Genomic DNA, 19026 nt, shown 5'->3' with positions numbered 1-19026 from the left:
GGACTAGCCTATTAGCACAGGTTGCCCAGCCCTGATGTTATTTTTAGAGTTCTACCTTGTCAATGCTTGAAATCTCCTTGAAATCCTGGAAACCAAGGAAAAGAAGAGGAAATTCCTTTTTATGAAATATGACTTAATTTTCTCAAAGACTAGTACTGTGGGTCTTAACTGTTTTGTGGTCCTCACACCTTTGAGAATCCAATAAAAGCTATTTTTCTCTTCCCAGAATTATAGACACATGCTTTCACTTATGATTTTGCATAAAATTTCAGGCATTTTTGCAAACCACCCAAAGTAGTGAGATCTGTGAATACTAGATTAAGCTAGAAGCATCAGTCTGTTATGATACTTTGCAATTTTGAGGCAGTCCCATATGCCTAAGTTTCCTTACTCTTCCTGTCCCTGTTTCTCTCCATTTTCATTCCCATTCCCAAGTCTCTCCAGACAGAATTTTCTATATTCTCCTTCTCAAGTACATGGTTCTTTTTATTACAGCAGTGCAGGCCCCACTCAAGAGCACAGAATATAATCCAGCTGTGTTGGATTTATTCTTTCTGTGACAGATTGGAAAAACTGGCATGCTGTTTTGCTGCTCATCCCTTCAAAAGGTGGAGTATGTTTCCTCAAGTCTTGGATCTTGGATGGTCTTTAACTTACTTACTGATAGAAAGTAGCGGAAGTAATTTTCTATGAGTTCCAGCACCTGGGCCTCAAGAAAACTTTCATTTTCTATTCTCACTCTCTTGCAACACTGGTATGTAAGAAGCATGGTCTCCTGCATGATGAGAGGTCACCCAAAGTTCTCCTCAATCCTCCCAAATCATCCTCACCAGGGCCCCAGACATGGGATTGAGGCCACCTTAGATCCTTCACCCCAGCTCAGCCACCCGATAACTTCAGACACATAAAAATGCCAGATAAGATCAGGAAAACAGCCCAGCAGAGCAGCTCAATCATCAGACTCACAGAGTCATTAACAAGTAAGATGTTAAGTTTCTTGATTAGTTAGACAGTAATAGATAAATGAAAAACTTCCACAGCAAGAGAAAAGTGATAGAGGTAGAAAACTTAGAAACTACTGGAAATATGGCCTGAAAGAAAAATAGGAAAACATAGGTTATTTTTCCTACTCCAGCACTCATTCATTCTGAAGTCTTCTTTTTATTAAGTCAGGACGATCATTCTCACTATAGAGCTGCAATCATAATGAAACTATAAATGGAAAAGCAAAATATAGCCAACTGTTGGAGTTTATTTATTTTACATATATATACCTACATATACATGTAAACTTATATATATACATCACAAACTTAAGTATTTTCTTAATAAAAGTAAAACTGCTTCCTTTCCTTCCTTAATCCTCCAAAATAATCTTGTATAATGATATTACATATGCATATATATGTATAAATAATGATAGCTCAACATTATTTTATATGCTCTGCTACTTTATTTTTGTGTTTTTTCACGAAGAAAGAGTGCCCCATTAACATGAGTAATCAGTGTACTGCATGGTACAGGAGCTATTATAAATGGCAGTAGCTTCACTGCCCATTGTGTATTTAATTCCTCCAAACACACAAAACCACACTCTGTCTTTCTCTCTCAGCCCTCCATTTCAATAGACTTGTAAGGGGTGGGTCCAGAGGGGAGAGGAAACTGCTCAGAGTATGTTACTCCAGGGACATGCCAGCCTCTGTTTTCTCACAATGCCCCATCTCCTTCATATCCATCTACTAATGGCCAGAAGTTATTCTTAAGGATCAGAACCCTTTGCACGGAGTGAATATTTTGCTCCCACCTCACCTTGGCACACTCATTGGCATATTGGTTCACTTCATCAATTCTCCCTTCTTTAGCTACCAGCTCCACTTGGAAGTCTTCAAATTTCTTATGCAGAACTTCTGTGCGCTCCCAGTCTTCACCTAGCTCCACTGATGTTGCTATAGCCTCCTGTAGACACATAAGTTTATTGAGTTGCCAGCAAACATTTAGGAATTTCTGTAGGTCAAAAACTCAAAACTGCTTGCATTCCCAGGATAACTCAAATGGAGATACTGGGGGAGACTGGGAGAAGCTATCCTGGGAAAGGCCAGTAGCAGAAGTATATTTGTTAAGGTAGCACCTTGGCACAAGGGAAAGTGCTCTTTCGGGCATTTCTTTAGCAAGTCTGTGGCATTATTGGCAAGAGACCCTGAAAGTACCCTTTTGTGTTTTGAAACATGAGGGATAAATTCATCCTGTTTCTACTCAATTCAACAAACTCAGTATCTACGAAAGTATTTTGTTAGGCATTTGCTTATCCAAATCTTTAGTCCTAACTATTAAATTATTCCTTAAGTATTTAGAAAGATAAAACCCTCCATCATTATAGGCACTGAGACACAAAGGATTAGAGAAAGAGCTGTCAACACTCTTGGCCAGACCCCAGAGTAAGAGCAGAAACATAGGAGAAGGAGTTAAAAATCATGGAAGTGGAAGAGGGATGAGCCTAATTATCTTTCAATGCATGGTCTTTGTGTAAGTCTTGCCTTTTTCATATTCAGATCCATATGTTCAAACTTACTTCCACACAATGTTAACCTCCAGACACCCCTAAATTTTGGCCCCAATTTCCTCTTGTTCCAAAGAACAAAGGCCAGGAACAGACATCCTGACTTTCTTGTGAGTAGTCTGCGGTAATTTGCTATGGGGTACCTGGGACAGAGGAGTGGGAGGCCCGATGTGATTGCTGTTTTAAGTTCGATACCTTGTCTCCAATCCACTCTAAGATGTCAGCACACTCCTGTACGTACTGCTGGAACTTCAGGGCCCGCAGCAGCAGGGCACCCTTCTCCAGGGTCAGCTCTAACAGCAGGTCCCACAGGCGGCGTAGCTCCTCTATATGGGCCTTTAGGAAAGAGGGGCAGAACCACTCAGCCACAGACATTGGGAGCAGAGAAACACTCAGAGGCTTGTGCAGAAAGAGACCTGGATAAAAATTCTTCTCTCAGTTACTCATGCATTAGTTGCTCAACAAATATTTAAAAGATGAAATAGGATAGATATGTGGAAATAGCTAATAAGCCAAGCCAAATGTGATCTTACATAAGAGAACATTTTGTAAAAATGCTTTGCAGTTTTAAAGGATAGAATAATTACAAACAAAAAGATGGGAAGGAGGAAGAAAGAATGGAAAAGTGTTCATTTGAACTGAGCCTTATGGAGCAGAAAGATTTTTGACAGGTCAGTGATAAGCATAGCATGTTCTAAGAACAGCAAACAGCAATAGCAAAGGCATAGGAGAAACTTAGCATGAATGGTCTGCCAGAAAGTGTGAGAGCTATAATTTTTATAAGTTATAAGGAAGTCATCGGCACCAAACAATAACTGTGTTTTGGGACTATACAGTTTGAGACTCTACAGAGGGCTTTGAATGCCAGATTAACTCAGAACATTATGTATTACCTGTTTTATATAACTGAAATTGCCACCTATGTCATATCTTCAAGAATCTTATATTTTTCAACTACTCCATTGCTCTGGGTAGCATGTGGACCACATAAGTCTTCAAACCCTGCAATGGTACCATTTGCTATAGCCCCAGTGATTCTGACAGAAATGAAGATGTTTCAAACGTTTCTCAAATATTTTAATTAATGTAGATGCCGGTTACATGCAAAACTGTGCATAATACAAAAGTTAGTTATACTTTATACAAATAAACAAGCTTTGAAATTTTCCTTTTATGGGTTCTTCTTTAAAATAAGATACTATTCTGGCTAAAATCTGTGTTCCTTGACCATATTTTGATGACAGAATGGGCTAGAATTTTTATGCTATATATAGAGAGGCCAGACCCAGTTTTAAGATATATAATGCAAATTTGTTTTGAGAATTTAAAAAATACGTAAACAGTAAAAAGTTCACTCACAAAAAGACTGAATTGACAATATTAGCACAAACATTTGGAAGAGTTCATAGATTAAGTCCAAAAATAGCTGTTACATTAATAATAGGTTACAGAGTATGAATGCTTATTGAAATAGTGATGATCTTCACTTCTAGATGTTCAGGGAAAATTTTCTGAATACATGACATTTAGGAGTTTTTAGAAGTAATAAGAAGGGACAGTTTGGAGAGGTGCAATAGTAGTCATAGGGTACGGTGTATGAAAAGAAAGAGGCATCACAGACAAAGGAAAAATATTTTGGAAAACATTCAAATAAGAGAGCATTCCTTGTTTGGAGAAGTTAAGAGACAAGGACATTGAGGTTAGAGGAAATAATTAGAAAGAACATTGGAAAAAACTAATTGATCTGGGTAATGTGGAACAGGTTGAAGTGGGCTTGATCTTGAGCCAAATTATCCTGCACTGTTAAAGGAGGAATTTTATGCCATTTAATGACAGCTTTAATATCACAGCTCTCTTCACCCCAAGAAACACAAAGATATCCCATCATTTTTTCTGCCTCAACCCCAGGAGAAGATAAGAGGCAGGAGTCCTGGGTACAAGCCAGCCACCTCAAGGATTATATCTCATATAATCAATTAAAACCCTGATAACATAATCAATAATTGGAAACTTCCTCAAGGGCCCATACATATACCTTCGTTTCTTCGTGGGCAGAATGACCCATAGTAAATCGTTCTTCCCTTGTTTTTTCCAGTTCAGACATGAGTCTTGATTTTGTTTGCACCTCTGCTTCAAAGGACTGATGCTTCTGATATTTCCCCTAAAGTTTAGAAATCAGAGTTTTTGGCTAATGAAGCACAGTCTTCATGTTCACTCTATGTAGAGCCACCAAACACAGGTTCTCAAAGGGTCCCAGACTCAGAGGCCATAAAGAGTATTTTCCCGTCCCCACTGGCTTTAGGAAGTTTTCAGTAAATACTATCCTGAGCTATGTTGAGCCTTGTGATCTATGCCGAGCCTTATTTTAAAGGCTCAATAGCCTGCCATAGGAATAAAAGAGTGTAACACACAGTATCCTTCCTCATCAGAAAAGAGGAATAACTGATTTTTTTAGAAGTAGAGCACAATGAGAAAGATGATAGTTATAATAATGTTTTTTTAAAAAAAAAATTGAGAGTTTTTTTTTGCATGCTATGCCTGTTCTTGTAACCTATAAATTGATCCATTCAATATAGCACATTATTTTGCTCTTGTTCTAGGTGTTTCCTGTCCAACATCAATTGCTTCTGATTATGACAACACCACATGCTATAATTTTAGGTGAACAGAAAGGGGTAGGCGCTTTCACCCAATTTCTTCTACTGAAACCTCTCTTTTGAAGTTAAGAGCCATGAATAGCAATTTAGGGGGATAAAAAACACTCTGGTTAACTCATCTTTCTGAGAAGATTAGAGAACAGGTATCACATGCTATAATTTTAGGTGATCAGAAATGGGTAGGAGCTTTCACCAAACTTCTACTGAAACCTCTCATTAGAACTTGAGACCCATGAATAACATTTTAGGAAAAACTTAAGAGCCAAGAATAGCAATTGAGTTAACCAGGTTAACTAAATTGGATTTTAACCTGGTTAACTCTCATCTTTCTGAGAAGAGTGGAGAACAGTTTCTTCAGAAGCATTGATGACTCTTCACCCCATTTCCCTTCTTAATGTCCCAAAATATGAAAAATCACGTTTTGTCAGAAATTTCTTGAATTTGCGGTTGCTGTTTTGCCTGTAGATCAATTTCAGATGAATATTGTAACCATCAAATTCTATATTGAATAAATCTCCTTTGCAAATAACACCCCGATGTTTATGAAGCTGAAGACATGGACTATTTAGAGGCAGAATTACTGTTTCTAACAGACAGTCTAATTTTTCCATTACATCACTCCCGCTACAGTTAACCAGATATACACTTACATTACCATACTGTCTGTGCTGGATCTGAAAAAAAATTGATGTAATTTTTTACTTTTGGCATTGGTGAATGCTTCACCATGAAAACATGTAAAGTATCCTATGCCCTTATCAATAAACAATATCCTTGGTTAATGATTTAAAAATGTATATTCTGAGTGGAAGTTCATTGTAAGAAACAGTTCTGTGCTTTCAATAACTGAAAAAGTGCCACTTTTTGTTTGAGTCTTATTTTCTCAGTCTCACCTCTCCAACTTCATAAGGGAAAATGCACTTTTAGATTTTCTATTAATTCATTTATTTAACTTCCCACTCCACTGACTTATTTTTGTTTCTGAATGGAATCTAATTGTATCCACACATACCCATTAACATTAACATAAAGAAAAACCTATTTCCTTCTCTAGAGATCTTAAGGTCTGCTCTGGGGCAATCAAGAGAACTGAATGACCTGTATATTAGTTGGGTCTTCATAGCTCTTATCGGTTAAAATATTGACTTTCTCCATGATCCACTTCCCCAGATCATCTGCATCTCGCTTGAAAACTTGTAAGTGATAGGAATCCTCAAGCTTCTGACCCCTCTCAGCGACCCGCTCCTTGAACCTTTGATACCGAGTCAACACTTCCTGACGCCTCTCCTGGATCTCTTCTGCTGTTTCCAAAACCTTTGGCCCACTGCTCTCCACAACCTGCAAGTTAAAAAGATTCCGTTAATTGCTAGTTCTCAAATATTTAATGTGTTGCCCCGCTTATATGTGTCAAGGTGTTTACTCATGTTGGACCTATATTCAGATATCCTGAAGTCTGTAGGGACTATTGTCAGAAGAGCTGTAGTATATTTACGTAATTTTTAACCAGACATAGCTACTGTTTAGGTTAAAAATTCTTGATTATCCAGAAGACTCTCCCCACTTTTTACATAAATTTATGCTAGCATTTAAGTTCTATAGATAGAATTAAGTTGGACTGATCATGGAGCAAGTTTAAATTAGCAAAATCACATAATTTCAGACAGATAAAAAGAAATGTAATGTTACTGCTTTCAAGAGCTAAGAAGGTGTTGAGAAGTGCTTATTATTTTTAACTTAATTTAATAAATAATTAAGAATGGCTTGCAATTAATTTAGTTAATGATATATGCAACAGTTTGAAAATTTTGTTTTCTTCATACTTAAAAATAAATCTCATATATTTACTCTTTACTTGCTTTACTCACAAACACTATAAATCAAAAGTTCAGCTATCTTCTGCCCAATTATCACAAATTTCAAATTATTAGCATGTCTGCAATTGATTTTTGAAATATAAAACCTTTTACTGTAAAACAATATATAAGTATCATTTTCCCAGAGACGGAGCCAACCTGTTTGTGACAATATCCAGCAAAATCACTGTAGGGTTCACCTTCATTCATCTGGATATGGATACCATTTTCCCTAGCTTACCTCAGCCAAAATGTTTAATATAGAGTTTAAATTTTAATATCCCATTATTCCTCCTAAGTTTAATTGCTACTCTGTGAATTGCCATTACTGGCATGGCTATAGAATTAGATCATTCCATGGAGACTTACGTTGTTACTAGGTGTTATTTTGCTTCAAGCTCCCTACTTATTCTGTATGGGAACCGACTTAAGTCATTACTGGGTCTTGGTGCTGCACAGACATAAGCTCAAGGTTATTGTTCACAAAAAATAGTTAAAATTAAAATTATCTACTTGTTAAAAGCCAAAATAATTATGAATGTTCCTGGGAAAGATAGTATAGAAAGTTTAAAGGAGACATCTTTCCTAATAATATTAGTGACAAATTGCACGGAAGAGAAATATGTACTCACGGTTTCCTTTGGGAATTGCTCCATTTTTCATAAAGGTTTAGAACCTGGCAAGATAAAATGTGTCAGAGAGAGAGAGAGAAATAATTCAAATGGAACTGTCTAGTCGAATTCAAATAGAAATACAGAAACGTTAAGTATGTGGGGAAAAAAAAAAAAAAACCTCTCGCTTGGTCCTAGAATCCCATCAGCCATACACAATCGACATTATCTTTAGAAGACATACTCAATTGAGGCAACTGCTAACTTTTACAGATACTGGGTGACTCAGCAGCTTTGGGAGGCTCTGGCTTTCAAAGTTACTCAATAAGACTTAAAAAATGAAAGTAAGGATTTTAGATGAAAAATTTTTTAAAAACCCCATATATTTCTAGGAAATACAGCTCAACAACTTCATCCAACTCAACTGCAGATTTTTCAGTCTTTAAGTCAACGAATTATCCTGGCTTTTTCTGTAGAGTCTTTCACAAAATAAGATTTTATTCCTAACCTCATCAATTTGGTCTTTAAAAATCTGATTTAGTTGTACTCTTAATGATTTAAATGGAAGGAACAAAAAAAGTTATATGATGTGTTCATTAATATTTTGTAAAACAAAAATTAGGATGCCTTATTTGACAAACTAATGATGTCACAAAAAAGTTGAAAATATGGCTGACTTCTAATATATGTGGTATAAATCATCCTGCTGTATGTATTAATTTTAATGGAGAACAAAAGGAGGTAGACTTTTTCCATAGGCATAGTTATTTTAGACTAACTTACAAAAATGAAACAAACAAGCAAAAAGAAAATAGTGGGGTGCTCTTAGACCTTTCTACAAGCCAGTGGGGCTATCCATGCCAAACTTCATTCCAGTGTAAATACAGCTTGAATAATCTAACTTCCATGATCTACAAGAGAAGATTTTGATTCTACATTTGTGGTTTCCCCTGTTCTTGGATCTCACATAGAAAACCTGAGAGTCTTTACATTCTCTTCTTGAAAGTCTGGATTACTTTACTTTTCCATATAGTTTCATTATATTCAAGTCAAATGTAGTAGTAAAGGCAGGAATGTAATTTTAGAGACTGCACTATAACACATGCACTGAGGAACATTTGTCTGAAGTTGGGATAAGAAGAGGAAATTATTCAGCTACTCGGAGAGGCTGAGGCAGGAGAATGGCGTGAACCCGGGAGGCGGAGCTTGCAGTGAGCCGAGAGCACGCCACTGCACTCCAGCCTGGGCGACAGAGCGAGACTCCGTCTCAAAAAAAAAAAAAAAAAAAAAAAAAAAAAAAAAAAAAAAAAAAGAAGAGGAAATTATTTTATCTTTAAGAGAAAAGAACCAACATCTATGAAATATTTATATATAAACATGATCAATTTACATTAATTTCTAATCTTTAAAAATTCTGTGAGGCAGGTATTATCATACCCATTTTTATATGAGAAAACAGTCCCTAAAAAACCATTCTGTGGTTATTTGGTTTGAAAGTATTTAAATAGTCAAATCCATATCAATATGACTATCGTGGCACTCTGCTCCTCATTTTTTAAGTGAATCTTCTCTTAGTCCATCAATATTATTTGTTGTTTCCCTGTTCCAGAATCATCTTAGCAACAATGCCAAACATGTGATAACATTGTGACCAAAGAAATACTATGGCCCATTGTGAATAGTGCCACAATAAACATATGTGTGCATGTGTCTTTATAGTAGAATGATTTATAATCCTTTGGGTATATACCCAGTAATAGGATCGCTGGGTCAAATGGTATTACTGGTTCTAGGTCCTTGAGGAATTGCCATACTGTCTTCCACAATGGTTGAACTAACTTACACTCCCACCAACAGTGTAAAAGCATTCCTATTTCTCCACATTGTCTCCAGCATCTGCTGTTTCCTGACTTTTTAATGATCGCCATTCTAACTGGCGTGAGATGGTATCTCATTGTGGTTTTGATTTGCATTTCTGTAATGACCAGTGATGATGAGCTTTTTTTCATATGTTTGGTGGCTGCATAAATATCTTCTTTTGAGAAGTGTCTATTCATATCCTTTGCCCACTTTTTGATGGGGTCATTTGTTTTTTTCTTGTAAATTTGTTTAAGTTCCTTGTAGATTCTGGATATTAGCCCTTTGGAACCAACCTGAATGCCTACCAATGAAAGACTGGATAAAGAAAATAGGGTACCCATACACCATGGAATACTATACAGCCATAAAAAGATGAGTTCATGTCCTTTGCAGGGATATGGATGAAGCTGAAAACCATCATTCTCAGCAAACTATCATAAGGACAGAAAACCAAATACCACATGTTTTCACTCATGAGAGTTGAACAATGAGAACACATGGACACAGGGAGGGGAACATCACACCCTGAAGCCTGTTGCGGGGGTGGTGGGCTAGGGGAGGGATAGCATTAGGAGAAATATCTAATGTAGATGACGGGTTGATGGGTGCAGCAAACCACCATGGCTTGTGTATACCTATGTAACAAACCTGCATGTTCTACATATGTGTCCCAGAACTAAAGTATAATCATCACAATAAAAAAAAGGAAAAATGCTTACTAATTCTATAATGTTTATTTAAAAAAAAGAAATAGCATGGCCCAATCAGTAGAACTGATCATAAGGAAATAAAAGTGTCTTTTCAACATATGTGTTGGAAAAATTGCATATTCACATAAAAAAATGAAATTGGACCCTTATGTACAAAAATCAACTCAAATGGGATTAAAGACTTAAATTACAACCTGAAACTGTAAAACTCCTGAAAAAAAAAAACACAAGGAAAAAGCTTCATGACTTTTATCATATATAATAAGAATTATATATTTAGTATTTTATACTGTTTTAAAAGGGTGGGGATAATTTGGAGGGCTGTTGTATCTGGCCATGGTTATCACCTCAGGGAGGGTTTGTACTTTACATAGTAGTTTAATCAGCACTGAACAGCTTGCCTCAGCCGCTGCTCAGGCATCAGAGCAAAGTGATCTGTTTGGTCTTGCCAAGTACTTCTTGGATACGGTACCAGAAACAAAGGCAACACAAGCAAAAATAGACAAATTGGACTACATCAAACCAAACATCTTCTGCACAGCAAAGAAAACAATAAACAACAAAAAAAAGTTATCTTATGGAATGGAAGAAAATATTTGCATACATCTAACAAGAGGTTAAAATCCAAAATATACAAGGAGCTTCTTCAAATCTATAACAAAAATGAAAATTAAAAAATGAGCAAAGGACTTGAACAGATGATTTTCCAAAGAAGATATACAATTGGCTAACAGGTATAAGAAAACATGCTCGACATCACTAATTATCAGGGAAATGCAAATCAAAGGGATACTGAGATATTATCTCACATCTGTTAGGATGGCTATTCTCAAAGGAATAGAAAAATAAGTACTGCTGAAAATGTGGAGAAGTTGGAACAATTGTACACTGCTGACAGAAATGTAAAATGGTACAGCCACTGTGGAAAACAGTGTAGCATTTCCTAAAAACTAAAAATAGAACCATCATACAATCTAGCAGTCCCACTTCTGGGTATACAGCCAAAAGAATTAAAATCAGGATTGTAAGGAGGTATTTGCACTTTTGCACTTTTATGTTTATCGCAGCACTATTAACAAAAGCCAAGAAATGGAAACAATTGAAATGTCTATGACTGATGAAAGTGGCATGTACATACAATTGAAATAATTCAGTCATAATAACAAATGGAATCCTGTCACATATGACAACACGAGTGAACCTTGATGAAATTATGCTAAGTGAAATAAGCCAGTCGCAGAAGGACAAACACTGCATGATACTACTTATATGAAGTATATAAAATAGTCCAACTCATAGAAACAGAGTAAATAGTGCTTGTCAGAGGCTGAGGGAAGTAAAAATAGGTATTAATTAGGTATGAAGTTTTATCCGTGAAAGACGATTGAATTCTAGAGCTGTGCTGTACAACATGTCATATAAGTGTTAACAATACAGTATTGTACACTTCAAAATCTGTTAAGAGGATAGATCTCATGTTAAGTTTCTCACCACATTAGAAAAAAAAGTGTATAAAAATCATAGTGTTTTTTTTGTTTGTTTGGTTGGTTGGTTGGTTTTTGTTTTGTTTTTTTTTGAGATGGAGTCTCACTCTGTTGCCCAGGCTGGAGTGCAGTGGTTACTTCACCACAACCTCCGCCTCCCAGATTCAAGTGATCCTCCTGACTCAGCCCCCCTAGTAGCTGGGATTACAGGCATGCACCACCATACCCGGCTAACTTTGTATTTTTAGTAGAGACAGGGTTTCATCATGTTGGCCAGGCTGGTTTCGAACTCCTGACCTCAGGTGATCCATCTGCCTCGGCCTCCCAAAGTGCTGGGATTATAGGAGTGAGCCACTGCACCTGGCCAGAATCATAGTCTTTAGAGCAAAACTACAATATGGAAGTACGCAGGAGACATTCAGGGGAAAGTTTTGATACTTAAAAACTGGTGAGTTCCTTGAGTTTTCCGTCATTGTAGGCAGCAGAGATTCATGGTAAAGTTTGCTCTGACAGTACTCTGGCTGCTACTCTGGCATTTAGTGACTTAAAGTTCAGTCCCATCCTGCACTCAAAGTCCCTTGAAACTAACATTGATTCTCCAGTCTCTAAGCATTGTTTATGATCATTAGTCCACATAACAAGGCATTCACTGAGATAGAAGGGAATGATGAAAAAGTCTTATACCTTGGTGGTTTAACACTTGGACCTCTGACTTTCTTCTTCTACTTCTACAATCTCCCGAGAATATTCATTGGCTCTGATCACATAGAGACCCTTATTTAAAAGGACTCAGGAAAGAAAAAATGGATGGCAAATACCATGGAAGTATAAAAGGAAGTACAATCTATAAAACTGCATGCCCCAAATGCCCATCAATGATAGACTGGATAAAGAAAACGTGGCACATATACACCATGGAATACTATACAGCCATAAAAAAGAATGAGTTCATGTCCTTTGCAGGAACGTGGATGAAGCTGGAAATCATCATCCTCAGCAAACTAAAAGAAACAGAAAACCAAACACTGCATGTTCTCACTCACAAGTGGGAGCTGAACAAAGAGAACACATGTACACAGGAAGGGAAACATCACACATTGGGGCCTGTTGTGGGGTGAGGGGCAAGGGGAGGGAGAGCATTAGGGCAAATACCTAATGCATTCGGGGCTTAAAACCTAGATGATGGGTTGATAGGTGCAGCAAACCACCGTGGCACATGTATTCCTATGTAACAAACCTGCATGTTCTGCACATGTGTCCCATAACTTAAAGTAAAATAAATAAAATAAAATGAATAAAAACTGCATGCTATGCTATATAAATTGGAGCTGAGAGGTTACAGGAGACACTAGGGTTTGTTACAGACAGATTATTTAAAGAAAAAATTGGGAAAGAGTTCTATTTTTTTATTACAGAATTACGAACTTGAGTAATAAGTAAATTTTCAAATAAAGTTAAGGGGTAAATAATCTTAGAGGACCTGAAGTGAAGTTAAAGTGAATACAGTTATCTGAAAAAAAAAAACTTTATTTTTTGAATTGTATTATCTAAATGCTCTGGCCCATTTAGAAGTCAAAAATTAGAAAGATTTTAAATTGAGAGTTATATATTTAGATATATTTTACACCACTTTACAAGGGCAGGAATAATTTGGAGGGCTGCTATATTTGGTCATGGTTATCACCTCTAGGAGGGTCTGTAGTTTACATGATAGTTTAATCAGCACTGAACAGCTTACCTCAGCCTCTGTTCAGGCATCCGAGCAAAGTGATCTGTTCGATCTTCTCTAGACTCAGAAACTTTAAGAGATGCTTATATCCAAAAATTCTAACGTCTTCTCAACTGGAATCACTAAAATCCATACCTGTTTTCTGTGGATCTTTTGGAGTTCAGCTTTTTCTGCTGATTACCAATAAAGACAAATATTTTAACTTAAATGTAAAACTATTTTTTCTCATAAAATTTTTGTTATTTTAAATTTTTACTTTGTGTTTCTCCAGAAATAGTTTTTGTTTTAAAATTCCTCCAATTTTGACTTATAAATGGGTTAGAACAGTAGGTAATGTCATTCAAAATATTTTACAAGGCCTTTTGCCATTTACTGTAGCCACCTTGATTTATCACTTTCGGTGTTCTAAGGTTATTTGTCCCTTGACTCTTTGCTTACAGAACTGCAAACTTGAGCAATATATAAGTTATCAGATGTATATATTGCTCATTTATAATTCTCTAATCAATGAAATAGAACTCTTTTCCTATCTTAATCATCTCTCACTTTCTTATTTATTTTATTATTTTTCTGTTGACTTATTTGGCTTTACTGCTTTGAGTAAGAAAAACCCTAAAACCATGGTTTTCTTTAATGCAATTAACTATGTAATTGAAATTGGAAGACAGCTTAGGCCAACAGAACATACACTGATTTAAGTTCTGGTTCCAGCATTTAATGATCAGATGATTATTAGAAATTTACTTAAAATATATTAAGCATATGATAAGTACAGTAATGACTAATCCCTATTCCAGAAAATCATTATATAGCTCAATTTAGGTGGCAGACTAAAAAGAATTTGCATGTAAGTCTACATAGTAAAATAATTATTATTGTAAACTGATTTGAATAATGTCAACCACATATATTTAAGCCTTTAAATTTATACATTTAATTCTGAATCATTCAATTTTGAAAATCAGAATGTAAAGGACAGGGATTTGATACGGGATAATTTCTCATAAAGCTAAGTACTTATCTCTTAAAGAATAATTTTGCAATGTATCATTAGCATAGCTTGCATAAAATTGCCTCATGCTCCTGTCCACTAATAATTATCTCTGATTACAGCAACCCTGAAGGGAATTATCTAAGCCTAAATTATCAGAAGTTTTACAAAACCAGCATACTTGGTGACATGGTCCCACTCAGGGAAATAAACTTAAAAAGAGCTCAGTGGAAGAATATAATTTCTCATTTGAATAGAGGCATGTACGAAATAAAGCCAAGTGTGGAACTAAATGTATCATTGCCTTCAAAGCCATGACTAAACTATGAAGTTTAATTACTATGTTTATGGTACTAGAGTCTCAAGATATTAATGAAAGCCCCATTTAACATCTAGGTTTATGTCAGTCATACAAATCTAAGTGGATTACCTGTTGTATAGCATCATTTTACCATTAAAAATTGTCTCTGTGGGCCAGGTGCTATGACTCACGCCTGTAATCCCAGCACTTTGGGAGGCTGAAGTAGGTGGATGACTTAAGGTCAGGAGTTCAAGACTAGCCTGGGCAATATGGTGAAACCTCATCTCTACTAAAACAAAACAAAACAAAACAAAACAAACAAGCAAAACAAAAATTAGCCGGGCGTGGTGGCGAATACCTGTAATCCCAGTTACTCAAGAGACTGAGGCATGAGGTTCACTTGAACCCAGGGAGGCTGAGGTTGCAGTGAGCAGAGATTGTGCCACTGTACTGTGGTCTGAGGGACAGGCCAAGATTCTGTCTTAACAAAAAATAAATTGTCTTTAAGTGAAAATATACTCTGCATCTTATCTTTACGCATTCTCTCCCCTATCCCTGCCATTTTCTGTTGAATATGAAAATAGTCTGAGTTTCCTTTTCTATAATGTATAGCTTCAAGAGATAAAGACTGCCTCTAATTATTCATTTACTCATTCAGCAAACTATTATAGAGGGTTTCTATGGGCAAAGCATTCTGTTAAACATTGGGAAGGTGGAGATAAACAAAGTAAGATACCTTCTTTCAAGTAGCATACAAATTAGAAAAACATAAGATATATAAACTGTGACATAAGAAAGTATAAAAATCATGCCAGATAGAGGGTCCAAACAATGTGTTATAGAAACAAAGAAATGTGTGTTTACTGCTTTATGAATAGGCTGGAGAAGACCTCAGGGGAGAGACAATATTTTATGACTCTCACTGAATTCAAAAAATAATAAACCAAGGACCTGTGTACAGTTTTATCTTACTTTCTTTGAATTCTATGGTTAAGCAACCTCTGAGGACATTTACTAAGTCCACAGAGATAATAAGAACGACTAAACATCATTTACTACCTGTACACCAAAAAAGGAAGCACAGCAGCAACAAACACACTGAAAGTATTAATGTAAATATTTGCATAAATATTCTTTGATAATTAAGAGGTGTGTATTTGGTCTTATTTGACATGATGTGTACATATCATTGATTGGCGCATGTGCTTTTTTATTGCTTCCTTTATCTCTTTATTCCTCAGACTACAGATAATTGTGTCAGTGACAGCACTGAAAACATTAGGCTGATGGTTGTGTCCCAAAAAAAAGGAGTACTTGGCAGAGAAGAGCAGGTACATCAGGGCTACACTTCCAAAAAAGATTAAGAAAATAGCAAGGTGGAAAGCATAGGTGGAAAATGCCTTTTGGCAACCATCAGCAGAGCAGTTTCTTAGGATCACTGCAATAATCTGGACGTAAGCCAAAGTCACAAGCATTATAGCTGTGATGATCTCCACAGAATGTACAATGTCTACAACCTTGATTAATACAACTGGGCCAGTGTCCACACATGCTAGATTCAGGATAGACTCAAGGTCACAGAAAATATTCTGAATTTGATTTGGACCACAAAATGGCGTGTGGATATCCAAGCAATCTCAGGGAGCAGCGTGAAGAAGCCACAGATGAAACAACCTAGAATCACCTGAGTGTAGAGCTAAGGTGTCATGACTGTGGGGTAGCAAAGGGGATTACAGATGGCCAGGTATCTGTCCATAGCCATGGTGGTGAGCAAGCAAACCTCAGTGATGCCGAGGGAGTGAAAGAAATACATCTGCAAGAGGCAACCATCCAGGGAGGTGGTCTTCTGCTCACTGGCTAGGTTGAAGAACATCTTGGGGATGGTGATGGTGGTATACCAGATCTCTAGGAAGGAGAGGACACTGATGAAGAAATACAAGGGGCTGTGCAGGCAGAAATCCAGTTTGATGGCAAAGAACACCATAAGACTGCCAATGATGGTGAATAGGTAAATGAGGAGCAGAAGGATAAAAAACAAAAGCCAGCCGGGCGCGGTGGCTCATGCCTATAATCCCAGCACTTTGGGAGGCTGAGGCGGGTGGATCACCTGAAGTCAGGAGTTTGAGACCAACCTGGCCAACATGGTGAAACCCTGTCTCTAGTAAAAATACAAAAATTAGCTGGGCGTGGTGGCAGGCGCCTGTAATCCCAGCTACTCAGGAGCCTGAGGCAAGAGAATCACTTGAACCCGGGAGGTGGAGGTTGCAGTGAGCCGAGATCGTGCCATTGCACTCCAGCCTGGGTGACAGAGTGAGACTCTGTCTCAAAAACAAAAAACAAACAAACAAACAAAAAACCCCAGCTCACCCTCCTGCAAACAAGGAAAGCCAGTGAATACAAATTCAGTCATGGCTGTCTGATTCTTATTTATCATCTTCTCAGCTGTGAGGCAAAAAGAAGAAATGAGGCTCCTGGATGTATAGTTTAGAAAACTAATTGGATATTCAATTTATTCATTTATTATATTTTCATTAGTTTATTCAAATATTTAGCAAGTGCTTACAATGTTCCATGTACTGTATAATATGCCAGGATGAAAAGGGCCACTATTTTAAAAGCCAGCATTCCAAATACGTAAATTGCTGCATTTGTCCTAGCCAGCCACACCATGAGATTCACCTCCAGTAGAGGTGGCAGGGGGGTGAAATGGACTCCATGAGGGTTCTTACCTTTGGTGGTTTAATGCTCTATTTTAAGCTGGTTGGCGTCCTGCCAGTAGGTGGCGCTTTCCAAAGAGCATTAGCTGTGGCAGTATGGAGAGGGACTGATGGTGGGTGGGGCCCTAGAACTCCCAAGGTTGCCCTTTGCCTTCGGCTACCAGAGTAGATAGGGAAGGACCATCAGGTTGGGGCAGGGCTGGGCGTGTATGAGCTTACACTCTCCCTGGGCGGGTCTAGTGCGGCTGCTGTTGGGGATCCGGGTGAGGTTCCCAGGTCAATGGAGTTGTGTACCTAGGAGGATTACGGCTGCCTCTGCTGAGTTATGCAGGTTGTCAGGGAAGTGGGAGAAAGCTGGCAGTCAGAGGCCTCACCCAGCTCCCATGCAAATGAATGACTGATCTCACTACTTCCACTGTGCCTTCCCAACAGCCCCAAGTCTGTTTCCAGGTAGTGGGCAAGCAGGGCTTGAGAACTTGCCCCAGGCTACCCGCCTCTAGCTGCGAAAGAAAAGGGCTTAGTTCTTCCCTTGCCTGTGGAATCTGCATACCAGATTCGTGCCCTCCCCCAAGTTCTGGCCAGGAGGTTTCTCACCCCATTCAAATTGTTACAAAGTTCAGCTGGGGATTTCCTTCTCCCTGTGGTGTTTTCTCCCCTGCTCCTGTGGCCACCCTCCCAATGGATTCCTATGGTGCCAGACAGGAATGACCTGCCTGGGGATCCAGCGAGCTCCCAGGGCCTTTCTGCTGCTTCCTCTACCCCTGTATTTCACTCAGCTCTCTAAATTGACTCAGCTCCAGGTAATGTCAGAAACTTCTCCTACAAACAGATCTTCAGTTTCTCCGGTGGGGGCGGGGGCGTGTGTTTGGGAGCGGAGGTTCTCCTTTTCCCACTTCCGCAACTGGGGCACTCACAGTATTTGGGGTGTTTCCTGGGTCCTGTAGGAGCAGTCCACTTCCTTCAGAGGGTCTATGGGTCCTCTCGGGATTGCTGGTTTGTTCTTGCAGTTGATTTTGAGCTAAAATTCACAATGTGCATCTCCACACGCTGCTTTGTCTGTCCGAGTCGGAGCTGCAATCTGGTCATGTCTCGCGTCCACCACGATGATCTCGAGTTTTCTTTACTTTTTGATGTCTAGATTCTATTTTTTAATCCATCAATTTCCACCTTCCTTCTCTAACATGAAATCTATAAAACAGGATGATCCAGGCAGCCTATAGAGCTTGGAGAGGTGCAATAGGCACATGATCCATTCATTCCTGTGTTCCCTCCTTAGAAGGGTATTTATTACCTAATCTCACTGGAAAGTTAGCTTTTCTACTGGAGAGAATTTTATTACATTTTATCTTTGATAGAAACTTTCATTTATTATACTAACCAGAAAGCATAAGGAAAAAGAGTTGAGACTTCCATGAGCTTCCAAGAAAAGGCCTAATAGTAGTATGTTTTTGCCTGTTTGCTAATAAATGTTTGTTTGCATGGCAGAATTCTGACTCTTCACTTGGTACTGAGGTAAAGATGGGACATCTAAATGGAGAAAGCTACTGATATCTACC

The 19026-nt window shown here is 37.8% G+C and overlaps 1 protein-coding gene across 1 annotated transcript in view; it reads right to left on the bottom strand.

Annotated features, from left to right (window-relative positions):
* SPTA1 (spectrin alpha, erythrocytic 1) overlaps positions 1-7920 on the bottom strand; it is a 76265-nt gene extending 68345 nt beyond the window's left edge. The window contains exons 1-5 of the mRNA XM_032151897.1: positions 7700-7920; positions 6313-6552; positions 4593-4718; positions 2753-2893; positions 1810-1956 (exon numbers count right to left, since the gene is read on the bottom strand). Coding sequence (XP_032007788.1) covers positions 1810-1956; positions 2753-2893; positions 4593-4718; positions 6313-6552; positions 7700-7723 — 678 coding nt within the window. The 5' untranslated portion in view covers positions 7724-7920. The remainder of the gene's footprint in view (positions 1-1809; positions 1957-2752; positions 2894-4592; positions 4719-6312; positions 6553-7699) is intronic.
* Positions 7921-19026: the final 11106 nt, after the last annotated feature.

This window comes from Hylobates moloch, unplaced genomic scaffold (genome assembly GCF_009828535.3).
Source record: "Hylobates moloch isolate HMO894 unplaced genomic scaffold, HMol_V3 SCAFFOLD_5, whole genome shotgun sequence".
NCBI lineage: Eukaryota > Metazoa > Chordata > Mammalia > Primates > Hylobatidae > Hylobates > Hylobates moloch.
Note: the sequence above shows the minus strand (reverse complement) of the source record. Positions and strands in the feature narration are given on the sequence as shown.